The 27,611-nt window shown below is 37.6% G+C and overlaps 2 protein-coding genes across 3 annotated transcripts in view; one reads left to right on the forward strand and one right to left on the reverse strand.

The window, feature by feature from the left end:
- Positions 1-12,138, reverse strand: part of prim2 (DNA primase subunit 2) — a 78,351-nt gene extending 66,213 nt beyond the window's left edge. Inside the window, exons 1-7 of one of the 2 annotated variants that reach the window (XM_053621820.1) lie at positions 11,822-12,138; positions 10,738-10,891; positions 10,525-10,637; positions 9,992-10,095; positions 9,277-9,397; positions 7,266-7,361; positions 6,762-6,899 (exon numbers count right to left, since the gene is read on the reverse strand). In XM_053621820.1, the coding sequence (XP_053477795.1) occupies positions 6,762-6,899; positions 7,266-7,361; positions 9,277-9,397; positions 9,992-10,095; positions 10,525-10,637; positions 10,738-10,882 (717 nt within the window). In that variant the 5' untranslated portion in view covers positions 10,883-10,891; positions 11,822-12,138. Of the gene's footprint in view, positions 1-6,761; positions 6,900-7,265; positions 7,362-9,276; positions 9,398-9,991; positions 10,096-10,524; positions 10,638-10,737; positions 10,892-11,401; positions 11,676-11,821 lie in introns of those variants that run through there. The other variant, XM_053621821.1, reaches the window with a different exon arrangement.
- An 8,409-nt stretch (positions 12,139-20,547) lies between these two features.
- Positions 20,548-27,241, forward strand: il22ra2 (interleukin 22 receptor, alpha 2). The gene is made up of 5 exons (XM_053621822.1): positions 20,548-22,115; positions 22,210-22,342; positions 23,225-23,403; positions 24,027-24,196; positions 26,452-27,241. Exons 1-5 carry the CDS (start codon positions 22,055-22,057, stop codon positions 26,596-26,598), a joined length of 690 nt encoding a protein of 229 aa, XP_053477797.1. The 5' UTR covers positions 20,548-22,054; the 3' UTR covers positions 26,599-27,241.
- Positions 27,242-27,611: the final 370 nt, after the last annotated feature.

The following is a 27,611-nucleotide window of genomic DNA, read 5'->3' on the forward strand; positions in this document are numbered from 1 at the left end:
AGGAAAAAGCCTTTGCAAGACTACAGTTTGCCAACGAGCATATAGGCAAAGACCAGGCATTTTGGAATAATGTGCTCTATATGAATTCTGCATCATATCAAAGAGTGCTTGAAGATAATGTGAGGAAATCTGTCTGAAAGTTGAACCGAAAGTGGCCCTTTCAACAGGATAATGATCATGAAGCACACTAGCAAATCCACCAAGGAATGGTGCAGAAAAAAGAAATGGAGGATTATGGAATGGCCTAGTCAAAGCCCGGATTTGAATCCCATTGAAATGTCATCCGGGATTTGAAACGGACAGTGCATGCAAGAAAACCCTCAAACATCTTGCAACTGAAAGAATATTGCATGGAAGGGTGGTCAAAAATTCCAGCAAGCCTAGAGGACAATTTTGCAAAACTCCTACAAGAAGTTATTTCTGCTAAAGGGGGAAATACTAGCTTCTGAAGCCAAGGGTGTATTTACTTTTCCAAAGAAGAATATGGCATCTATCGATATTTCTGTTGAATAAATGATTGAAAAAGCAAATTTTCCTTGTGGGTTTGTTCAAGTATATCAACTTGATTAAGAGGCAATGTTTCAAAGATGATCAAATATTTGCTTGTCCAAATAGATCAAAAAAGCAACCAACAATTTCCAAAAGGTGTACTTATTTTCTCAAATGTCGTTTATGCATGCCTGGCCTGTAGTGTACAAAATCATTAGAGATGCTTTTGTATTATAGCCCTCTACCCCCAGTCAACAGTCAAATGACTATTAGGCAGCTTATGGATCTGGACAATTCATGTCAGCCCTGACCTTTGACCTGCCAATACAGTCAACTCACCGTGTCTAGAATAGCAATAAAAGGTTTTATTTTTTTCATTCTCAGCATACAAGGCAGCATACATGACACCCATCATTCCCATTCAAAGGCACTTAAATCTTTCTCGAGACTGTTCTAGGTCATACACAATTCAATGTCTCAATCCTTAAAACCTCTTCCTTAGCCTGTATGCTATCCTTCATCTTCACTAACCAAAGTGGATATAACGGATGAAAGCAATTACAGAGCACAGACTTCACCTGGTTTCACCTGGGTAGGCATCCCTAATGGACATCCTTCACGTTCTGTAGGCTCAGCGTAATTCTCAAACATATTAATCATCTCTGTCATGGTATGCTCCAAAACAGCAAGAGCCTGTACCATTAGAGAATTTACTTTAAGAGCTAAATTTCTATACTCAAGGTGACCACTGTTCGAGGAAAAAAAAAAAACCTTGCCAAGGAAACAGAAGTATGCAATGTCATGGGATTTACTTATAGTTTCCTACGTCGATAAATATCAGCCCTGGAGCGCTGCTAAAAACATGAGTATCAACACAGATCAATATCATTCTGCACCCAAATTACATTTGAGAAGCCTCTAAAACAAAATCATGTTAACATCATTGCAACAAGGAAACTAGACAACTCAGCCAGATACAGTAAAGAACTCAAAACAAGGCTCAGCTTTAGATTATATTTTCGTCCAATGACAGCTCCAATATGTCAGGTAACCTTTTCACAGGATATCCAATACTGACTGACTGAACCACTTTATCCGCAGTGACTTTCACAAGAGTGAGATTTAACAGCGGTTTGATGGAAGTCGATCATTGCTGTAAGCTGCTGTGCTCAGGTTGTGTAGGTACGAGTGCATACGCATATCAGATCTCCTGTATATTTATCAAGGACACACGAACAACTCAATGTGAATTTTAAAGCTTCTTTCAATTCGAACATATAACGCCTTACTCAAAACATAATCTCTCTTAGGGACGCAGCTTTTAAATCTTCAAAACAGTGATAAAAACGTCCAGGCTATTAGTGTTTTATTCATAGCTGCCAGGCAGACAATGACCAGAGAAAGAAAGTAAACCCTACTCCTTATTGATTTCTGCAATACAAATGTGTTCATTTGTTATGTGTTTTTAAACATAATGAGTTTAAGGTCCACGAAGACATGGCTCGGCGAGGACTGGAAGAACGAGTGGACTGCACAGAGCCCTGACCTCAACCCCTGAACACCTTTGTGATGAACTGGAACGCTGACTGCACCCCAGACCTCCGCACCAATCATCAATGTTTGACCTCAGTAATGCTCTTGTGGCTGAATGAGCACCAATCCCCACAGCCACGCTCCAAAATCTAGTGCAAGACTTCATCTGGAATGGGATGTTCAACAAGCACATATGGGTGTGATGGTCCGGTGTCCAAAAACTTTTGGCCATATAGTGTAGCTCTCCTGAACAATACACATAATACATCACCTCACAGTTAAACATACAGAGATAAAACGACGACGCTAGCCGAGCTGAAGCCGGAATGTTCACCAAAGTTACATTTCATTGAGATCGTTGGTAGGCCAATCAGCCTACCATGCATGTCTTTGGACTGTTGGACTGGGGGAGGAAAGCGGAGTACCCGGAGGAAACCCCCGCAGCACGGGAAGAACATGCAAACTCCGCACGCACAGGGTCACGGCGGGAATCGAACCCCCGACCTTGGAGGTGTGAGGCGAACGTGCTAACCACTAAGCCACCGTGCGCCCATCATTGTCCAATATGGTTTCCTAAACAAACAAACAGTATTCACAAGAGTGGAGCAGTGAAGTGAACAGAGAAACTAGCATGTGAATGCACTTCAGTTTTGCAAACGCTGAGCACTGAGCCACGCACATTTTCTTGGCAGGGTCGACATACTGTTTGTGAGTGAAGATGCAGTTCACGCCACCTCGTTCTTATTTTCAATGATAATACTCGAACGATTGATCGGTTTTGCTGACATCACATTTGACATCACAAGCCCATAGAATGTTATAAGCTCAAATCCTGAAAATGAATCATATTCTTATCAAAACAAATGTATGCAACATTTTTGTAAAAAAATTAATAAATAAATAAATAAATAACAGTAAAACAACTAAATATTGTCACACCAACACCAAAATAATACTAAACTCTGAGATTTTGATTAGATCTCCTTCCACTTTGCTGCTTGTGGTTTGACTTCATTCATCGCAAAAAAAAGACTAATTACAGTCTCATAGCGCTTTGCGATGCTGTGAACTCGATATGAACTTACTAAATCACTAAAAGCAATAAAGACACACAAAAAAAAGCTCAATTACACAAAAAAAAAATACATTCTCACACTTTCTACTTTTACACTGGTGTGTGTTTGCTGAAGCGGACACATGAAGGTCCACAGCCTGAGTCTCTAATTGTTTCTTCCAGCAGGCCGAGTAAGACGGTGAAGCTGGAGGTGATGACCTTCACATCAGGTGTCAATAGATTTTCAACCTTCACAGCATCTCAATCCAAGCCTGATACACAGACCTGCCCGTCATGATGATCGACACGTTCCATTTTCTCTTAGCGTTCGAAGTCACAAAAAACCCTAAAAGACCGGTGGCTCATAAGAAGTGTGAATTTCACCTTACACACTTACATTTCTATTTATGCGTTCTGGCAGATTCTTTTATCTTACATGACGTACAAATGACAATATAGTGTGTAATGGGCCAACTGAATTTCACTGAATAGCACCAATTCAAACGAGTACAAGAAACACATTAACTGGCTCATGTTAACTCCGACTGACAGTCTGATTTGATGTTTGGAGGAAGAACAAGGAAATAAATAAAGTGTCATCTGCCAAGCTGTGAAGAAATCCATCCCCCTCATACATCCACGTCTGCCAGTTGTACAACATTCTGCCAGCAAACTTCACAACACAGATGGATCCAGAACATGACGGTATCGACGCAGCTCTAGTTATACTCGAATAGCTCATTATTATATACCACGTGCTGGAATACATTCAAACGCTTAACTTTAAATGAAAAAATTTAAATCATTTTCATCAAAAGCAAAAAGAGTCTGTTATCGATGTGGACTTATTATTATTCATCATGCAGTAGGTTTATGTGATAGGACAATATCATCCTTACAAGAGATTACAACGCCACGATAACCAGAGACATTTGTCAGTCATATTACATTTAGAGCTGCAACAACTAATCGATAAAACCGATAATAATCGATTATGAAAATCGTTGTCAATGAATATCACTATCGATTAGTTGGTCTGCGCGCAGCACGGGGGAGATTTACTCACTGCGTTACTTCTGTTAGCTGTAACTAAAGTTGTGTCCCAAATGAAGTACAGTACACTTACACTATGCACTGTGTACTCTACCGTCTAGTGTATGGATTTTAGAAAGGTAATATCGTCTTAAAAGGAACACTAGCAGTTTTTTTACTAACCAGAAGTATAAGCCGCTTCCTAGTCAACGGTGCATGCCGTCATACACACGTAATGTGACGCCGCTATGCCCTAACCCTTTACCAGATACCCAGAGTCACCGACAATGACTTTCTTCAGTTTACTGTTTATATACTTAGTTTATTCTATATACAAGTATTTATGCATTATTTTTATGGATGCACAAAAAGCACAGAATTAAACTACAGTCCTAAATGAATAATATATATTCTGGTGTGTGTGTGTGTGTGTGTGTGTGTGTGTGTGTATTGGGTTCTTTTCAGTCTTATATAATTAGACAAACAGTTGTGTAAAGTTTTAGTCTCAAGTTTATATTTGTAACATTCAGTTTGTGGATTTTATTTTAAATAAACGGAAAAAAAAATGGTACTGAAAGTTTGCCCCCAACCAATTAATTGATAATGAAAATAATTGTTCATTGCAGCCCTAATTACATTACCAGATCTATCAAACCGTACCCATTTGACACATCTGTATGTACTCGTATGAGTTATCATTCAAAAATACGCCAAAAGAGCAATTTTTCCCCTCTCGCCAATAAAACGAGAGATGAGCCAATCGATATGTAAATCTGCAATGAACTGCACAAATGTTCTGAACTCTCCAATAACAGACACTTCCTGGAACCCCCAACCACTTCCTCCCAATCTCTCATGCTCCCTCACTTTCTGCCATGGTAAATGGAGAATGTTTCGTGTTCATTAACGTGCATTAAAATCTATGCACGTACGTTAGACTTACACACCAGACAAGTATATATTTAACATCCTTCTGCTTTATTTATTTAGGGATGCCAACGAAAAAGTTAGGCCAAAAATGGCCAAGACGTCTAAGAGAAAAGAGGACAAAGATTTCTATCCAAAAAGAATAAACAAGCCTACGATGAAATGTAAAATCTAACACATTACAAATAATGCTAATAGCGATGATAATAAGAAAGTAATTAAGTACATTGTTTTGGCCATGCGGACATTAGACAGATGATTGTGAAAGGATTATATATGGGAAATGTGCTGAATGCGTCTTCCTTTTTTTATTATTATTTAACTGTTTACTGCGCATTAATACAGAATCGCATAAAAATCCACCATGTACCTGAGTTTTTGGGATTGGCACAGTTTCCTGTAGAGCTGCAACAACTAATCGATAAAATCGATAATAAAATAAATCTCATTATGGATCAGTTGAGCTTCTGTTCTGTTGTAAAAATAGATATTTTAAGTAATATCAATAATTTTAACATTTTATTCATTCAATACATGTATTTTTTATTTTAATGTGATTCATAATGTAAGTACTAAGATATCTGCATTGTTGGAAGACAAGCAGAAATACTGGCACTTGTAGAAATGTTAATCACATATTTTCTAAATTAATTTACTGGAGTTTATTGGATATTTTTATTAATACATGCCTGTAAACATTACAACATCAAGAAAATCCGACCCTACATCACCAAACAGGCTACACAGATTCTAGTCCAGGCTCTTGTTATCTCTAAACTGGACTACTGCAACTCACTGCTTTCAGGCCTCCCAGCCAGCTCCATCAAACCCCTTGAGATGATTCAGAATGCTGCAGCGCGCCTCGTCTTCAACCAGTCCAAGAGAACCCATGTCACACCCCTCTTCATCTCCCTCCACTGGCTTCCTGTAGCTGCCCGCATCAAGTTCAAGGCCTTGATGCTCACCTACAAGACCTTGTCAGGAACAGCACCCTCCTACCTCAACTCTCTCCTGAAGGCTTACGTTCCCTCTCGCAATCTGCGATCGATTAGCGACCGACGTTTAGCAGTTCCAACTCAGCGTGGCGCAAGGTCCCTTTCCAGAACCTTCACACTAACTGTTCCTCAGTGGTGGAATGCACTTCCAATCTCGATCCGGACCGCAGAATCTCTCACCATCTTCAAAAAACAGCTAAAGACCCACCTCTTCTATGAACACCTAACCAACTCATGATAAAAAAAAAATAAAAAAAAATGCACTTACACCTCTACTCTGCACTTTGCTTCTTCTGGAATTCAATTAATAGATCTTGTATGGTAGCACTTCTTGTATTGTTCTCTGCTTGATATCGCTTTGCTTGTATCTTTCTCATTTGTAAGTCGCTTTGGATAAAAGCGTCTGCTAAGTGAATAAATGTAAACAAAAGTAAGTTCAGCATGAACTCTCTTAAAGTATAATTAGACCTCTTAATTCCCAACTATAAGGCAGCATGGTCTTCCATTTATTCCCATGGATTTTTTTTGCTTGTGTGTTTGTTTTTTTTATTAATCAAAGCTACTTACAATTAACCACTGAGCCACCAGCACAGCCCAGACTGAAAAAGGCCTAGCTAATTAGTTAATCCAGAACAAAAATAATATTTGTACTGTTCACCTCACACACAAAGTTCCCAAGTTCTATTCAGTGTCCATATAATGAACACAGTCCAAATAAATCAGTGACTTACTGCGAGTGCTTTGGAGAGCCTGGTACGGAAATCATTGAGAACTATAGTGACGATGTCCTGGTGAGGAATGTAGGCATAGCCACCCTTCAAGTACACTTTCCTCGTCCGCACTAAATCCAGAGCGTCTTGGAACGGGACCTGGACCAAAATAAAATCGTAATTGTTTATGAGCCAGGCTTTCTTCACACAGCTGGAGGCTCTGATTAAATAGAACAGAAGCATTTCTTCATAAATTTAGTCATCAGAAGACATCCTTCGCCTTCACGTATCGTGTTCCAGGAATGTAAACCCTGCAGGCAATTTCAACATTAAAAATAATATGTAAAAGAAACTGAGCATGATGGGACATACAAAAAAAATATATATATGAAAGGCATTTCTAAATATTAGACAAGTATTAGACAAATATTTAGAGAAGCTTAAGGCTAAACACAAAAACCAACATGAAATATATTTTATTATCATTTTAACGGCTTTGCACAAATGTGCTGCAGTAAGTCGTACTTTGTAGAAGTCTTGCTCAGCAACAGTGGTCCCACTGAACCCGAAGCTGGAGCTCATGAGCTGTTCTTTTAGATTATCCTTTTCATCTGGACTTATCTGTCAAAGGGAAGATAAAAAAAAAACAAATCCGACATTAAGGGAAAATCTAAGCAGACAAGAAGCATCAAACACCGCGACAAAAACAAATGCATCTAAGACATATTAAATGTATTTCAATTCAAATGTAGCAGAAGGATGACCATTAATCCCACAGCATCAAAGCTCTGCATAATGAAGAGTCATTTTCAATTCACCCCTCAGACACTCCCCAGTGGCTGCTTATATCCAATCAGCCGTCTATGAGTCCACAGCGCCACCTGGTGAAAACATCAAATACAGAGGACTGGCTGTGCTTTTCAGTTACTAGGTGCATGAGATGAGCTGGGAAACAGGTGATAATATTTCAGGTATTGTTGCTATAATACAAGTCTCTGTAGCAGTAAAATCCCACACTGCACCACATCAGTATCAAATTGTATTGATTTGTTTCTGATGTGACATTGTCATACATCTGATCAATGATTGCATATTCTGAGGTGCTAGATATGTGATACATATTCCTAGTACAGATTTCATGGAAACAGTGGTTAAGTAAAACATTAAAAATGTGCAATAAATACACAAGTCATTACAACAATCAAAGCAACCTGATGCCTATAATTAAGACAAGCCATTAGTACTAATATTACAAATAGTGACGAAACTTCCTGGCTGAAACCAAAATTCAGGATACACTGAGACAAGAACAGAAACTAAAAACCAGAAAAAGTTTGGGTTTTTTTATTTAATGAAACAGGTTTGGGGTTTTTCTTTAAACTGCAATGTAATTTAGGGAAAAGTCTTTTAATATTGACTTTCAATTACACAAAATTAAGCTGACAGATAAAATTATTACATTATATTCCACTAATGTCATTTTTCATATTGTACACAACCAATTAATTGAACTGAACACTTTACCTCGAAATGAACAGCAACAAGTAAAAAGTATATTAGCCAATGGAAGTTTCTCGACACCAGAGTGTGGGGTTTTTCATATTTTCCGCATATTTTCCACAGATTTGGGCTAAGACGCGTCATGTGACACCATCACAATGCGCCATGTGACATCACAACATGCATTCAGCCAAAGACCCTTTTGATTCGCGTGTGTCAAAAACGAGTACAGCAAAAAGGTCTCATTTACCAACAAACATCACTGTGAAAGACGGTGCACAGTAAACCACCTGACAAATTTTGAAAAAAGCCACAGCAAAGTCAACCATTTTCTGCCACAACAATAACAAAAAAACTCTATTGTTTTTGCGAAATCCAGTGTGGACTGCTTGATACTTTGCCGAAACAGTGAGTACAAATCACTTGTTTAACGTAACTCGGACATTACGAAATCCTTCCACATGGCCGACACTTTCACCGTGTATCTGTTGCTGCTCAAATGGTTTGAACACGTCTTGCACAAGAGAACAAAGCAAACAAGCATTACCGTTAAACATTTTTATGATTTTCAGTGGCCAAAATTATGACGCATTCCTATTATCCAATATTAAATATTTCTATTTATACATTAACCTTCACATTACAGAGTGATAGGTTATAAGAGATCTGTTTCTGTAGTTACAGCGTCTCTGTAATTCAGAAAGTAATTTAGGTCATCACACCACATAGTTCTTTGTGTGTGGTCTTAACAGTGGTATTTTATGCACGGAAAATTACATTAAATAAACAACACATTCTTTAGCACCCTTTTTCTCCTCTAATTTAATCTCCATACGCAGATCTGGCCAAAGTTTAAAATGATATTCAATGCATTCAAAGTGTCTCTCTGGTTTTCTCTAGAACATACACAGCACTACAGCACAGGGTATGAGGTTTGAAGTATGAGGTACACGCTGACTCCTACAGAAGGTTTTTTTTTTTTTTTTATCCTTGAACCCTGAGGGAATAAGAGCCAGTGGAAGAAAAATGGCCTTACCGTGTCATATTTCAGATTATTTTTGTGTAGAAATTCAGTCTTGTATTTCGACTGAAGCTCGTTGAAACGGTAGCGGAAAAGATCCATCTCCTGCTGGATAAACCACCTCCTGAGATCCTCCCTGAAAGCAGATTTAGGCTTTATTGCATATAATATTATAAAGTTAGTCTTCTTTGATGTATAACGTCTGGCATCTTCTATCATTTGCGTCATTCAGTATGTCTGCGTTAAGACTAGCTTTTGTAGTAGCACTTCTGAGTACTTTTACTTACTCCAACTTGTGTGTTTTATTGACACTTTATGTTTAAAAATTTCTTTAATATAGAAGTAATGCAAAAATTGCATTTAAGCATAGTGACTCTATAGGTAATTACCACTGGTTATTCTATATGCAAACACCAGACACTGCAAAGAACAACTGGCATGAGAGAAAAACAGTGTAAAAGTGTACCATGGACGTTTTTGGTTGAATGAACACAAGTAAGAGGTAGAGCTGTATTTTGGATCTTGTGCAGTGAGATGGTTTGTCTCGGTGATGTGAGCGACACACAACTGCTATCTTCTCATGGGAATAAATGGAAATACACCACCAATCAAACTAATTAGCACCAGAATCACTAAACGCATCACCATTCCTTCAATATAAACACGCTCCCTGGCCACTTCCAAAAAAACAAACAAACAAAAAAAAAACAGAGAAAAGAACTGCACTTACGTTTGGCAGTATGCCAGGCGGAGGATAAAATGAGAGATGTGATCTTTCCTTCGTTTCTCAAATTCCGTGGGCACAGTTAGATTTTTGCTCGAGCTTGAGTCATCCTAATCAATCAAAGCCGAATGTTAAACACCACTAGTGAAGAGCTTAACATTCTAAACAATAAATTATGCATAAAAAATTATTAAACTTTTATTGGTCGGCGATCCCAATTTAAGGGGCGCAAAACTGTCACCTTACTTAAAGTTTATTAATATGCCAGAGTGCGTGCTATTAATTTAGGCAACAGACTGAAATATCCATGCACCCATTCGTTACATTACTGTGCTTTGTATCATTTCTCCCTAGAAACCATAAGCGTGTCACTCAAATATCCAACAGAACAGTGTTCACCCTGTTAGTGGGAGATCACAGGTTTGAATTCCCATGATGGCACAGGGACAAATTATCCGGGCTCTCGGGGTGGAAGGGATGGCATTACGCAATGTTTATATCAGTAGATCATGTCTAATTGGAAGGAAACATTTCCTCACCGCTTCCTCTCTGTGTGGGAAACCGAGACTGGAGAACTCGGCATAGAGCTTCTTCTTGTACTGTTCTGTGGTTTTCACATAGCTCACCCCAAGGTTCTCCACCGCCTTCAGCACTATAAGAATAAGAATTACGACAAGGCTATTACGGTGTTATCTCCAACAGGGATGGTAACACGGTTTCAGAAAACACACTCCCTGTGTGGAGGATCTTACATTTCAGCCTGTCCACGGCAAAGGCCTCGAACTCGGTCAGAGAGATGTTCTCCAGTGGCGGTTGACAATAGAACTGCAGACAATGGCCATACAGCTCATTCTGCTGATTCAGTGTCACCTTCTTCCTCCTGCCTGAGAACAGCATGATGATTTTCTGCCCAATAAATACCAAAAAAAGGAAAACATAAGTACAGTACATGCATACGTTACTGCTTTTACGTTGATTATAAAACACAAAAGTGACAGTTATCTAGATGTACCATCATCAAAATCCCCTGCTGAGTGTGATTTCACTAAATATTACATTACTGTGGTGAAGAACACAGAAATCAAACCAATAACAATGCTGTTAGAGTTCTTGTATAGTTATTGAGTTATGACTGATTGACAGGTCACTTTTTTTTTTGGACAGGCTTTTGGTTTCATGCCAATTGAATTTTTATAAGTATTTAATTACACAAGGCCTCATTTTCATTAACAAGTACATTTTTGAGAAAATTCCAGCACATAATAATATTGTAACCAACTGACAAAGAATGACTGTGATGTACGTTGTTGTTGCTGTTGTTTGTCTGATCGTGTAGCGTCTTGCTTTAATACAGTTAAAATGGTTTGACTTCAGTGATGGAAAGTTCAGGAAGGTGATAGATATGAGTTCACACACGTGTCCAGCTGGTGCAGGTTCAGAAATGTAATTTGTGCTGCGGTTCTGAGAGGGTTCACTGTTACACAACACCCCGAGTTAGATGAGATAACCCGTATTTATCTTCTGAGTGTTAAGGTTTTACCTCATGCACAGGATTACACCTAAACACGGAGGAATTTAAAATCATTTAAGCTACGCCACAACAACAAACACCTGTTTATTGTTGTGGAGAAACAGCTCGCGCGCTGAACTAGCAGCCTCCCTTCTGAGCTAAGTCTACTAGCTGCAAAGATGAAGTAACTTCACGGCTGTTCTTGCTAGCAGAGGTTGTTTACTAGAAAATAACAAACGCGCACTATCTTTTAATACTACTACAAGTGGGTAAAGACAAAGTGGCTAAAGATAATTTAACAGCAACGAAAAAAAACAACAGCTTACCCCAGTGCAGTGGCTTACTTCCGGAAGCCAAATTCCCGCCAACAAGCAGATCCGAGCTATGCGCGGGGAACTGACGTCACACCAATATGCACCAATTAGAGCCAGGTTGCGTCACGACGTTTCATGGAGCGTCACGCAGTGTCGATGGAGTCACAGCGCCATCACGTGCTCAGATACGGGAATACAGCAGTTTCATTCGTTACTCTCTGACTGTTTGGGTCATTCTACAGCAGAGCTTCTCAACCTTTGGTAACTAAAGCCCCCCCCCAAACCTCCCTGATCACATGGCACGCGCCACATGCACCAGGTATATTGATTATTTTATAGATAGAAAGATAGATAGACTTTTTTTTTAGTTTTGTGCTTTTGTACTTTTTTGAATTACTTTTCATAACTTTTATGATTTTTAAATAACTTTTATAAAACTATATAACGGACAGGTATGGAACATGAATGATCAAAAATGTTTCTGAACACTATAACTACTTTGAACAAGAGAACTAGGCTGTAATAACGTGGACTATTTTACATGTAAAACATGTTGCATTCCAAAAAACATTCGCATATGAATGATGTAAATTGGGACATTTTGCATGTTGCAGGACATTATTGGCGACATTTGGAAAGTTGCTAAGGTTTGTCCAAAAAGTCGCTAGATTTGTTGTTAGGCGTTTTTTTTTTGTTTGTTTGTTTTTCTTTGCAAAAAAGTCACTAAAGGGGTCTGAAAAGTTGCGAAGTTGACAACACTTGTCTGCACTGACAGCTAGATAAAAGGCAGGTTAAGCTCCGCCTCTCCCCAGCAAAAAGAAAATACAGAGACAGAGGGAACGTGGGGTTTTTCATTTATGCACATTCTATTTGAAAAGCTATAAAATACACCCAGTACCAAAATGATGCCCTGTCTGTGTTTTTTTTTCCTTGAAAACAATTTGCGCCCCCCTTCCCATCTCTCCACAGCCCCCCGGGTTGAGATCCACTAAACATTGTGATCAATAAATTGCCATAAATGCCTGATGTATCAAATATGATTTAAAAAAAAAAAAAAAGCATATATGTAAATGATATTTTAAAAAAAATAGTTTGTATTTTGCCAAAGGGTCCAAAAAACACTTCAATGTAAAAAAAAAAAAAAAAAAAAAACTAGAATTTTCTGGTTATTATTATTATTATTATGTGTCAGGCTTCACAGGGTTAAACTCAAAATATGCCCCTAAACCGTCAGACATGACCATGAGGACAAACACTTTTATGGTAAATAAACAATACCTCATTTATGACTCAAATAGGTATAAATGTACAAATAACATTTTCTATAATTCAGATATGTAACTCAGTTGTGACTATACAGTCTATTTTAGGTGTAAGCTTTACGCAAATGCTGGGGACGGAAAACTGGACATTATACCTCTATACCTGTGTAGAATAATTTGAGAAATAAAATTTGTAAAAATGTCTTTATTGTCGCGAAAAGTATAAGGTAACACCAGTGACAAAAAGGTGGCATAAGCATTTTTTAAATCAATGTACAAATTTAAAAAATAATCAAATCCAATGAGCTACCATTTATGTAGAGTCCTAAAGTCAAAGGGTTGACCAATATTGTAACCTAAGTTTAAATGTTTAAAAATGAAATAAATTTTAAGACATATTGCTACTCCAAGAGTGGATGTTTCTGTAAAATGACCCATTTGTCCTGAAATTCACCTCTCCAATACACTACACTACATACTCTATATGACCAAATGTATGTGGACACCCCTCTTAATTATTGAGTTCAATGGTTTCAGGTACACCCATTGCTAACAGGTGCATAAAATCACTCACATAGCCATGCAATGTCCATAGTCAAAGTAGAAGACCTCAATAACTTTAAACGTGACACTGTCATAGAATGCCACCTTTGCTGCAATTCCGTTCATGAAATGAATACCCTGTTAGTTCTACCCAATCAATTATAGGTGCTAATATTGTGAAATAGAAGCATCTAGCAACAACAGCTCAACTATGATGCAGTAGATCATGCAAACTCACAGAGTCATGCTTCACAATCTGCGAGTCCGATGGACGAATCTGGGTTTGGTGGATGCCAGGAGATCTGTGTTTGGTGGATGCCAGGAGATCTGGGTTTGGTGGATGCCATACTTACCAGAATGCATAGTGCCAATATTAAAATTTAGTGGTGGAGAGATAATGATCTGGGGCTGTTTTTCAGGGTTTGGGCCCCTTAGTTCCAGTGAAGGGTTAGGTTAATGTTAATGCTACAGGATACAAAGACATTTTAGAAAATTGTACACTTCCACCTTTGTGGAAACAGTTTAGGGATGGTCCTTTCCTGTTCTAGCATGACTGAGCCCCTGTGCACAAAAAGACATGGTTTGGCAGGTTTGGTGTAGAGGAGCTCCAGTGGCCTGCACAGAGCCCTGACCTGAACCCCAGTGATCACTTTTGGGATGAATTGAAATGTCGATAGATACACTCCAAAATCTTGTAGAAAGATTTCCCTGAAAGGTGGAGGTTGTTAAAACTGAAAAAAGGAGGTGGGGGATAATTCCATATTAATGCCTATGGTTTGGAATGGGATGTTCAACGAGTTCATTTAGGTGTGATGGTCAGGTGACCACATACTTTTGGCCATATAGTGAACATCATTATAAAAAACCGCATCCTCATACTGGCTCAGACACAAAGAATCATACACACACACACACACACACACACACACACACACACACATACACACAAATAGTCAAATATAGTGCAGAATACTGATCGATATTGTGGCACTTTAGAGATGCAAGTCGATTCCTAATTTTCACCTACAAGAACCAGCGTAGAGGTTAACTCATTCACGAAGGACACATCACTAATAGATTGATTTGTTTCACAAGTAAATAACCAGACAAACAATATCACTGGGCATAAACAACATGCACTTCAGGATTTATTTCCTCGTTTTATGGAAATAAAAGGAAATTGCGATATTTAAAGATCATAGTCACTCCTTTCATTCTATCCTTGAAATCCTCACATCTGGGAGTAGACTCAAAATCCCTATGGCTAAAAGAAATATATATATATATATATATATATATATATATATATATATATATATATATATATATATGTGTGTGTGTGTGTGTGTGTGTGTGTTCCAATGGCAGTAATTATTTGAAATCACATTTTTTTTTAATTAAATCAACTTATGTGCATGTTTGGTATTGTGGTGCTATTTTAATTGAATGAATGTGTAAGCATTTATGTGGATGTATAATGAACTTCCAGTAACAAGGTCATTTCCAATAACAGCACGTCCCGATATGTTTTGTTCCTCATATACCACAGAAAAATGGGTGTGTGAGTGTGTATGTGATTGTGCCCTGTGATGGACTGGCACCCTGTCCAGGATGTACCCCGCCTTGTGCCCGAGGTTCCCTGTGACCCTGAAAAGGAGTAAGCGGTAGAAGATGGATGGATACCACAGCAATTTGTTAACGATTACAATTTTTTATTTCTTAACGTACAACACTTCATGCTTTTTAACCATTTAAAACAAGTCAGCAAAACAAGTTCCTGTTATCGCTATAACAGCTGTAAATAGTCATTTCCTCAGCAGCCTCTCTTTTTTCTCTCTCTAGAAGCTAATAATAATAAAAAATGCAACTTATGTTAGCGAGAGACCGGGAAGCACAATGTCTTCCATCCTGAAGCACTATCTGAATAGATGCAATGGAAAATTCCAGAAAATGGAAGTTGGCACAACATGTATATTCACTTTCAGATCTACATCTCAAACCCAGCAACGGGTATCCCGTTATCACCAGGGAGATATATATACATGCATATATATATATATATATATATATATATATATATATATATATATATATATATATATGTGTGTGTGTGTGTGTGTGTGTATGTGTGTGTATATGTATATGTGAATATATATATATATATATATATATATATATATATATATATGTATATATATATGTATATGTGAATATATATATAAATATATATATACATACATACATACACACACACATATATATATATAGTTATATATAATTATATTTTAGTGTGTGTGTATATGTGTGTATGTTTACATTTACATTTACATTTACATTTATTCACTTAGCAGACGCTTTTATCCAAAGCGACTTACAAATGAGGTATATGTATGTATGAAAGATTTTGGAAGACATTTTGCTAAAAGTAATTCTCAAAAACTGAACAAGAATTAATGGTGTCTACTTGTGGGGGAAAATAAACAGACAAATACTAACCTTAATCTACATGTACTATTTCCTTGTTATTGGGACTACTTGGAAATAAGATTAATTTCATAACAAATGTTCTATAAGAATGTAATGACAAATATGTAAGTGCTTCTCATTCCATGTATTACCTGTCTTGTTGCTTGTAATATGATATAGTTCAATTTCAGTAATATTATACAGGACTGAAATGCTTGCTGGTAAATTTGAAGCCCAACACTATAAGAGCACAATGTTCTTCATTAAAATTCCTTCTCTGTTAAGGTAATTTCATCTCGTTCATGTGTTGGTAACACCTTCATGACCTTACATGTGCAAATCTAGGGCATGCATGATAAGGAGGAAGGGAAGTCAACATTTCTCCAAACAGTTAAATGGCATGTGATAATAACTCACGAGTAATAAAACTGCAGCAGTGTATTGGGCGAGGTGGTGGAAGTCGGGGTAACCTTTCACATGGAGGAAGGAAGCAAAAAAAGGTCAGAGACAGCCAACTTTCGGTTTCTAACCGCTGTAAATCATCCTTGGTTTATTGCATGTGCCACCACTTTATTATAATATTGGATTAGATAATTTTGAATGCTTTGGGGGGGGGGGTATGTAATGAATATGAATATGCCAAACAATTTTCTCCATCATCCTCGTTTCCCCAAAAACCTTTGTAGGAAAAACTAAACGTGGACAGACTAACTACATATTGTCTAATAAAAGTACAATAAAAGTACAAAGTACAAATACAAATACACAAAATGACAGAAAAAAGAACCTTAAGTTCAGGTGTTGTTGTTATTGTTGTTGTTGTTGTTGTTGTTTTTAATGAAATTGTTGCAAGTTTTCAGTTTAACATATTTGGTTTTGGTAGGAAATATGGATTGAAGCTAGCAGAGCATTATGGACTTGAAATACGTAAAAACAAACAAACAAAACGAATAAAAATCACAACTGTCGCTGTCTGTCTTTAATTGCATGTAATAATTGTCCTCACATCATTCTAAATATACCATCAGTAAGAACTTGTGATATAACACATCACACATAATGCTCAGCCATAATCATTTCATTGTTGAGCTATTGGTATATCCTGGATGTTATCTCACCCATCTAATCTCTGGATACACCTGATCTCTTCTAACCCTGACAGTCACTATTTCAGAAACTTAAGGTGACTTTCAGAGTGAAGTAGTTTGAATGGTTTTTTAACAACTTCAGCTCGGAACACTTCAGTCAAAATGTCTAGAAGAAGAATCTGAGGCTATCATGGGCACTGGAAAAAGGCCAGGTGATTTTATTTTCTAATCTTCAGCTGTCCAGTTTGGGTGAATCTGTGCCCATGATAACCTCAGATTCTTATTCTTGACTAATAGAAGTAGTGGTCTTCTGCTGTTGTAACCCATCCACTTCAAGGATTGATGTATTGTGCATGTTGAGATGCTTTTCTACTCACCACGATTGTAAAGAGTGATTATTTAAGTTACTATATCCTTACTGGCGGCTCGAAACAATCTGGCCATTTTCTTCTGACCTCTCTTTTGTTTTTCGGACCATTCTGTGTGAACTCTAGACATTGTTGTGTGTGAAAATCCTAGGAGATCAGCAGTTTCTGTAAAACCAGCCCATTTGGTACCAACAACCTTGCCATGGTCAAAGTCACAGAGATCTCATTTTTTCACCATTCTGCTGTTTGATGTGAACATTACCTGAAGCTCTTGACCTGTATCTGCAAGATTTTATGGCTTGCGCTGCTTCCACCTGATTGGCTGATTGGATAACTGCATAAATGAGCAGGTGCACAAGTGTCTCTATTAAAGTGGAAAGTGAGTGGATATTATTAGAATTATAATGCAACTCTCCAGCACTTCAAGTGTAGCCTGTGTGTTACTGACTTATCACTAGTTCAAACGAAAGCATTTAAAATAAATATCCTTTCAGAGGGAGGCACAGGGGTGAAATCTGATTCTGAGTGCCGGTTTGTATTTTGAGTGGAGTTTTGTGCATGTTCTCCCTGTGTCCATGTGGGTTTCTTCTGGGTTCTCCAGTTTCCTTCCATCTCCCGAACATGAGGCAGTGGCTGGATTGGTTACACGACTTTGTCCCTTGGTGTGAATCAGCGCATGAATGTATAATGTCTTGTCAGAGTGTATTTCCGCCTCACACCCAGCCTTCCTGGAATAGGCTCCAGATCCACTGTGACCCTGACCAGGATAAAGCTCTTAATGTAGAAGAAGCGGTTTGCATACCTTGACTTCAAAATGATGAAAATAAACAAGACATTTACTGTGATAGGTTTCTCAGATGGTATTAGTTATCACAAGTGTGTAAGTATGTTACAATATTACTTGTCAAACAGTTCAAATGATCGTTATGAATGTGATATATTGTAAATGCGGACTTTTATTATGGTTTTCTCCCTAAACAATGAAACTGGACAGACTGGAAAAAGACAAGGAGATGTTTTTCCAGTCTTCATCTGTCCAGTTTGGGTGAGCCTGTGTCTACTGTAGCCTCAGAGTCCTGTTCTTTGTGGATAGGAGTGAAATCAGACATGGGCTTCTTCTGTTGTAGCCCATACACCTCAAGGTTTGGCATGATGTACATTCTGAGATGCTTTTCTCTTTACCACGGTTATAAAGAGAGGCTATTTGAGTTCCTGTAGACTTCCTGTCAGCTCAAACCAGTCTGGGTGTTCTGCTCTGACCTCTCTCATCAACAAGGTGTTTCTGCCCACATTTTGTAGCATTTTGTGTCAAATCTAGTGACTGATTTGTGTCAAAAAAAAAAAAAAACTTAGAGGAGAGAAGAAGTTTCAGTATTTCTGGCACCAACAACCATGCCATGGTCAGTCACCTGTATCTGCATGATTTTATTTTAGGGAGCCACAATCTCTTTTCTCCAAAAGTATATCTACTGTATTTACATAATGATACTGTATAATACAGTTAGTAATAGAGGCAGTATTTTATATATTTAAGCTTGCATCTGCGGAACGGCCATTATTTCAAAGCGTTTATGTTTATTTTGTTTTTGCAATTAGTTGATGTTTTTTTTTTTAAACGGAAGACCAGTTCGAGACATCTTTATTTTAATAGTTCTTCATATTTCCTGTAAATTTCCGACATATTTGCATATATCTGACAGCTCCTGACGAATTGATGAATTCCAAATGAACACAATCAGCATGACAATTGTTTATTACCTTTACTTGTGTGCACAATTGCGGAGGCGTATTGTAATATTAATTTAATGGCATGAGCCACCCATAAGTAAAGCGGGAAATCGTTGAATTGAACATGGCAGTTAACAGTAAACGTGATTCGAGAATGTGGCAGGCCAAAGACCAAGGAACAAAGAAAAGGTCACCTGTTTTACAATAGCGAATGTGAGTCATTTTACACCACACTCACATAAGGGAAGAAGTGTGGTTCTCGGCTCTATGTGGTTTACATTGTGATTATTATGATGCATTGAAACTGCAGTAAATAGTGTTCACGTGGAAGAGGAAGCAATAAAATAAACAGGGGGGGTTGGAGACAGCAATTGTTTAGCAATTTCCCATTAGCCTATATGCAAGAACGTGTTAGCCCATATTATTACAAATATGAAAGTGAAGAAAAGTCTTCCATGATACTAGGAAGTTTGATATAGATGCTGAAAGCAGCAGAAGGGCATGACGCAGCTAACAATTAACATGAACTGTACTTAGTCATACACTGTTTTTATACACTATACATATATGGTAGCATTTTTGTTTAAAGGACCTCATTTTAAATAATCAAAATTTTGAAAATCTAACCATGGAAATCATGAAATGTTTGAATATTATTGATTGTTTAGTGAATTGAATTATAAATATTACAAATGATTATGTTTGTATAAGAAAATAGATCAAATGTAATTGGAAAACCCAAATTAGATGCTTTGTCCAAACCTCACGTTTATGATTTACACTTAATATTAGCATTGTCTATGAGTCTTTTATCTATAGTCTTTTATTATTAGGATCATAAAGATAGGAGGTGAGTAGTTAATAAGTTCCACAAAGATTTTACTTTCCTTGTTTAATCGCCAGTCTCTATTATTTTGTTTGGTCTGGGGCAATACCGATTCAATACTGATTAATAAAGCCCAAGATAATGCAGGTGCTCAAATACTTTGTGTGCTTAATACATACTCCTGCATGGTGAGATGTCCAAAAATAATCTTTATGACTTTAAACCAAAGATATCAATGTGTGAATGTAAAACAAAGAGGTGTAGAAATATGTTGTCCTTTTTTTCAGAGAAAAACATTAGGGGGGTTTTTTTTCCCCCTGAATTTTTGAAAGTTTTCTCATGGCAGAATTTGGATTATCGTGTGGATCACTAACTCGAACTAACTGCTAACATTGAATGATTGTAACTTTGATACTTTAAGAAAAAAAACGTTAGCATTTTTAAAAATAATAATAATAAATTCAATTGACTGGTAATTGTACAGTGTGTGTATGAGTGAAATTCACTTTTAGTATCAAAGTTGTAAAGCTACTTTTCGGACATCCTGTATTACGCATTTCTTGTTTGCCCTAAAAAGTATCTTAAGCCTAAGACATGTATAGACACTAATGTGTTAGTGTACATTATTTTAAATGAATTTATATCAATACTTTCTATATTCATTTATAATTGATGTAAGGAATACACATAATGTGGTGTGAAGTTATAGGTTAGTGACTATCTACTCTACAATGTAGTGTGATTTACTACCAATGACAGCATGTCTCATGTGTTTTATTCCCCTCATTTCCTCTTTCAGGGTCACCACAGTGAATCGCCCGTCCGCATATTGATTCTGGCACAAGTTTTACCCCGGATACCCTTCCTGACGCAACCCTCACCATTTTCTGGGTTTGGGGCCAGCACTGAGACTGCACTGACTCGTGCAAACCCTCCAGTGGTTTAAGTTAAGAAGAAAAAAATGCAGTCACGTTACAAAGAAACTGGAAAGCTAAAGGCTTTCCTGTGTCGGAAAACCTACTATTACAAAGTGCTGACACTCGAGACTCCTTCCATAAATGTTAAATATGTTAAATGTTAAATCTCCTCACAAAAAAATATCACCATATCATTTACATTTATAGCACATGACAGACGCCCTTATCCAGAGCGACTTACATTTATCTCATTTATACAACTGAGCAGTTGAGGGTTAAGGGCCTTGCTCAAGGGCCCAACAGTGGCAGCTTGGCAGTGCTGGGGCTCAAACTCCTGACCTTCTGATCAGTAACCCAGAGCCTTTAACCACTGAGCCAGCACCACCCCTTAAATATTAACAATTATACTATATAATTAGGACTATATACAGTAATTATATTCTTTGCTGAATAACGACACGTTTTAAAATCAATTTATTATTAATCCTCGATTATGTGCTGTGTCCACCGTACATGTCCATGCAGTTGTTACTATATAAACAATAACGTGTTAGAATGAGAGCATTAATATACACCTGTAATTTCAATTACAACTGACGCTACTGTCAGAGCTGCTGGTCTAGAAAATTAATCAACAACTTCTGATCAATCACGTTCGAGAATTCAACAGCACTGTGGTATAATTAATCATTTATACCTGTCTAAACAGATAGCTTGAGATTAATAGCTTTGTCCATGTCTATCGTTTTTTGACATCTGGCTTCAGATTGAATCTCTTTTCTAAAATATATTTACTTATGTATTAGTAGTAATCATGCATAATACTTTATTATTATACGTCTAAAGTTTCTCAGCATGCTTCCCCCCTCATGATGAAGTATGACGTGTATATGTGATGACGCTGTTGTATAAGCTCTATAAAAACTTGCTGTTTTACAATGTGAGCAGCAGATAGCGAGACTTCCGTATTCCATATTAGGAAGAATTTGATCTCAGAAAGGGGAATTTAAAAGAGTTGAAGTGCATCTATTCTTTTAATCGGGAAACATGTTTGTCCTGAGTACACTACTGCTTTTGTGGGACTTAGCACTCGTCTGTGGTGCAAACAGTAAGTCACTGTAGCCACTGCAGCTTGTTTTCTAGCTCTGTAAGTGCTGGTGTTTGAGATTATAACCTTGATTTTATCGCTCTGTATCTTTAAGGCACCGTTCAGCTTCAGGACGACACGGCGCCCTTCCAGGTGGAATTTCATTCAGTGAACTTCAGAAATGTCCTGCACTGGAAACACCATCCTGAGGCAGCGGATGACCTGCAGTATTTCGTGCAGTATAAAGTGTAAGCTTGTGTTATAACACTCTTAATAAGCATTCTTATAGCAGGGTCAAGTTTCTTTCTGGGGTTTTTTTATTATGATGTTAGGCTTTTTTTCAGGTTTTCAGGATTCATCCAAAATAATAATAATAATAATAATAATAATAATAATAATAATTGCATACACAATTTTGCTCGGTTGATGTTAAAACTGTACAAATGAATTTTTCAATCTTACAACTTATAGTACATTACGGCTACAGCTTGGAGCAAACATTTGTCATTTGGGTTTGAAAAACTTTATAGTCACGTGCACAAGCGTTCTTGTGCGATGAAATTCTTAGTCTGGATATTCTTATGTATGCTGCAGTAGAATTCAAATAAAAGAAAGATAATAACCAATACAATAACAACCACGGTTTAAAAATACAATTAAATACAATTTAAATTAACATTACAAATCAAGGCAGTTCGTTAAAAAAAACAATAGATCTAGGTAACATTGTGCAGGAAGGGCAAGTGTGTATAATAAATACAATATAAGGTATGTACAATGTATTAAATAGAAAATATTAACTCTGTATAAGCATATGTTGCACTGAATATAATGTGTGTGGGCTGTATAAGACAATCCTACACAGAGACGGTAGAGATTTGTGTGAGGTATTTACAGTATGGAAGATAATGTGCACCGCTGGAACTAGATAATAATATAGCATTTAAAAAAAAATAGTAAATATATAACTATGGTTCAGACATAAATAATAGTGGTGGTGAAATCCAGATTTAGATTTAGATGTATTTGTTGCAGATGGATATGGCTTGTGAGTATATAATACAGTATATAATAACTTCAAACACAAGACTTAGTTTACTGACACCCTGTATTTTTCAATGTGGTTGTAGGTATGGAGACAAGGAGTGGAGTGTGTGTGAGCCCTGTCAAGCTATCCATGAACCGCAGTGTGACCTGAGCCAGGAGACGTCTGACCCGCGCCAGTGGTACTACGCAAGGGTTCAGGCTCGATCCTCCAAAGGTCTCTCACCATGGGTTACAAGCACCAGGCTTTACCCTCAGTGGGACAGTGAGTGTCAAACATGTTGTTGTTTTTTTAAAATCTCTATATTGTGTTTCTCCAGTCCTGTGTGGATCCTGATCTGTGCACAAATTAAAAGTTTTTTTTTTTGTTTTTTTTTTTTTGGATAGTGGATATGGATAAAAACTGCAAAACTATATTGCCAGATAATCTTTCTAGAAATGCTTGAAATGAACAAAAAATTATGCCTACAGGACCAGATTATTTCAAATCTGAAATGAGTATAAGTGTAATTTTATACTAGGAAACACTAGATAAATCTGATTATATTAAAGATATTTCTACTTGATACTAAGATGTCATTTTTTCCATTGTGATCTATATTAATGTGATCAATAATTTTGATATGTTCTGAATAATACCTGAATAAATCATAGAATTTGTAGAGAATATATTTTTTTTTCTGATGAAAAACACATCTCACTGACCCAAGTAATAAACAGGAAAAACTCGAAATCATGTCTATTATCAGCATGAAAAAAACAAACGAACTTGATGGCTCTTTCAGGACTGATTGAGTGCATCTTTCTACATAATCTCACGTCTACTTAAATACACGGATACATGTAAATATATGTGCTAACAAACAAACAATTCTCTTTGTATCACAGCCACTTTCAGCCCACCAAATATCAAGCTGAATGTGACACAGCAAGGCATTGTGGTCTGGATCAGACCTCCACGGACCCCTCCACAGGGACAGAGGAACAGCAGGGTCTCAGTTACAAAACTACTGAAGCTGATATTCAGGATTTACCTCATGCACGATGGGGTGGAGCAGGTACAGTAAATAAAACCTAAAACCCTCTTCAGTTAATGAGGCAAATTTTATACATTTGGCTTCACTACATATTAAAAAAACAAACAAAAAAGAAGATGTAGAACGTCATTTTTGAGTCGTTTCCCCAAAATATATACGAGTTGATTCCAGATGGTTAATTGTGACCACGTACTAGATCTTTGGTTTTTGTATTTTTTTTATTCCTACTTCTGCCCACTCCCTATAATAGCATTCAGCTGCAGAGCTGCAACTTCATTTCCCGACTTTCAGATCACTTTCGAGTACACTTCTAGTGGTTTCTGGTTTGCAGCTGCACATGCAGTTATTGTTTTTTATTTGTACCTGCTTGCCATATTTTGTAATGATCTTCATTGGTCCTCTTTCCTAAAATAAAAACATAGTCATAATTGAAACCGCTGTAACTGTAACCAGGATAAAATACTTACTAAGGATGTGCTATGTTGTGTTGTTATTTAACATGTTTACATGTAACGTATATATAACGTATACCTGCTGATATGGTGAAGTTTTGGGGGGGTTTTTTTGTGATCAAATGTTTTTTTATTTTAACCCATACTAATGAATACAACAGTTTAACAGAGTGCAAACATCTTTTAAAATGTGTGTGCGCAGAGTTTGCATGCTCTCCCCGTGCTTTGGGGGTTTCCTCCCCCAGTCCAGAGACATGCGTTGTAGGCTGATTGGCATCTCTAAATTGTCCGTAGTGTATGAATGGGTGTGTGAGTGTGTGTGAGATTGTGCCCTGCAATAGGTTGGTCCTGAGATGGGCTCCAGGCTCCCCGTGACCCTGTGTAGGATAAGCGTTACACAAAATGGATAGATTGAAGAATAGGCAAAACCTTAGGGAGGAAAGAAGAATAAACAAAAACTAAGCATTGCACAGAGATATGCCGATATCAATTCTCATGACTGATACGTTTAGAGATTATTTCTGCAGCCGCAGTCCAGGTCGCAAGAGTCGAACATTTTGCCTTATTGACTTGTGAGAGAGTTGAGAGTTCTAACAGTACTGTATCTTGAAATTGAGCTAGCTATTTTTGGGTAGATGTTTGTTTAACATTGATGGAAGGAGTCTCCGGTGTCAACGTTTTGTAACAGTCAGTACATTTTCCACCACAGTAATCTTCAGGACAGAGATAAAAAAAAAATAAAATAAAAAATAAAATAAAAGATCTTGTCTTGCAGAGGTTCCACAGCATTAATAAAAATTGCATTTGGCAAATTGTTGGTAGTGGTGGCTCAGTGGTTAAAACCTTTAAAGTGGTTAAAGGTTACTGATCAGAAGTTCAGGAGTTCAAGCCCCAGCACTACCAAGCTACCAATGTTGGGCCCCTGAGCAAGGCCCTTAACCCTCAACTGCTCAGTTGTATAACTGAGATAAATATAAGTCACTTTGGATGAGGGTGTCTGCCAAATAATGTAAATAAAGCATTGCTTATTTGTGTCAGGGTACAACGCTACTGTGTTGTTGATTATTTTCCAATAATGGCATGTATAATTCCTTCCATATCTCATTAAATTGCTATTAGTGAAAACAGATAATCATTCAGTTAGTATAGTCCTCTATGGATTTTAAATGTTGGAGCATTCGGTCAGAACGAACAAGCAATTTAATCTTATAGTAGTGACGAATGATAATATCTTGAACGACAAATCCGTTTTTAGTTAGTAGTAAAATCTTTTGGATTTTATTATTCAGCTATAGTGGGACAGTTATAGACATTTTGCTGATTATGGAACTTTCCTCTACTTGGCCTTTTCTTTAGTGATCAAATATAATCAAATACACTATGTGGCCAAAAGCACATGGACACCTGACCATCACAGCCATATGCAGTTCTTCCCCAAACTGTTGGACACACACACACACACACACAATTGTATAGGGTGTCTTTGTGTACTTTAGCATTACAATTTCCCTTCGCTGGAACAAACAAGCTCAAACCTGTTCCAGTATGAGAGTGTCCCTGTACACAAGCGAGCAAGTGAGTGGCCTGGACGTAGCCCTGACCTCAGTCCCACTGAACACCTTTGAGATAAACTGAGACACTGACTGCTCCCCAGGTCTCCTCACTTGACATCAGTGCCTGACCTCACTAATTATAATTATATTATAACAGCAACAGAAGGAATGGGCACATGTGGTCAGGTGTCCACTGACTTTTGGCCATATAGAGCATAATGTCTCATATTTCCTGCAAACATTCTCAACGTGTACCAAATTTCACCCGCAGATCCTTGAAACTGACGGCTGCCCGAAGAAGGTCTTGATTGAGCACTTAAGCCCTCAAACGACGTACTGTGTACAAGCAGTGACCATCAAGCCCCTCTCAGGCCTTACAAGCTCGAGGAGTCCCAAGTCCTGCATCAGCACCTTGTAAAGCTTCGCACAGATGCTGTACACATCTCTACAGCAGCAGAGACATTTGAGACAGCCGCCGGTGTCCATCGTACAGTCCTGCCTTTATGTTTGTCCAAACAGTCCACAGGGAGGTTATAGGGGAGGGATGAACCTGAATGCTATACACAAAAACTTCTCATCAGCTGATAGCCAGAGATTGCTCATTTGGGATATGATCCTGCTGGGAGCTGCTCAGTTTAGACCTGAACTAAAGACACCATTTCTGTTCTGGCTAAATTTAGTTTGACATTTGAGACTGAGGCTGGAGTTGGTAACACAAATGTCTTTATCTATGTTTTTTGTCATCAATGTGCTCTATAACACCAACCAGAAATTTCTAGAAAGCTTTAATATATGTGACATAATTAATATATGAAGAATAAATTTATTGCATCCCATCCGATTCATTTTAGCCATCTTGTCTTATTGAGAGCAGTGAACTTTGCTGTCGCGCTGCTCCAGGGTTTCCCGTTTGATTCTGAGCTCAGGTTACCACCCCGTGTTGAGTTTCACATGGTCTCCCTATGGGTTTCCGCTGGGTTCTCCAGTTTCCTCCCAAAACCCTGCTGGTAGGTGAATTGGTGATCAATGACTCGAAATTATCCCGATCTGTGAACGTATGAACGTGTGAAGTATTCCTGCCTCACACCTAGTGTTTCTGGGATTAGCTCCAGAACCCTGACCAGGAGAAAGCTTGTTACTGATAGGTTTATGAACACAGGTTATTGGAGGTTTTCAAGGTAACCTTTTATATACAGTCCTGTCCAAAAGTATTGGAACAAGGCCAATTCTTTTGTTTTTGCTATACACTGAACATATTTGGGTTTGAGATCAAAAGATGAAGATGAGAAGACATCTTGAGAAGAATTTCAGCTTTCATTTCCTCGTTTGAGGAACTAGATGTGCCATGTTTTAAGTTAACACATCTAGATGTACAAACGAGGAAATGAAAGCTGAAATTCGGAACCGTCTTCTCATGCATCTTTTGACCTC

The sequence above is a fragment of the Ictalurus furcatus genome, chromosome 3 (assembly GCF_023375685.1).
Source record: "Ictalurus furcatus strain D&B chromosome 3, Billie_1.0, whole genome shotgun sequence".
Lineage (NCBI taxonomy): Eukaryota > Metazoa > Chordata > Actinopteri > Siluriformes > Ictaluridae > Ictalurus > Ictalurus furcatus.

Bases quoted from the DNA above. Each gene is read 5' to 3' on its own strand.
- il22ra2 (XM_053621822.1), top strand. From the start codon at position 22,055: ATGTTTGTCCTGAGTACACTACTGCTTTTGTGGGACTTAGCACTCGTC. The intron at 22,116-22,209 runs GTAAGTCACTGT...TGTATCTTTAAG, and splicing joins ACTCGTCTGTGGTGCAAACA to GCACCGTTCAGCTTCAGGAC. The intron at 22,343-23,224 runs GTAAGCTTGTGT...ATGTGGTTGTAG, and splicing joins TATTTCGTGCAGTATAAAGT to GTATGGAGACAAGGAGTGGA.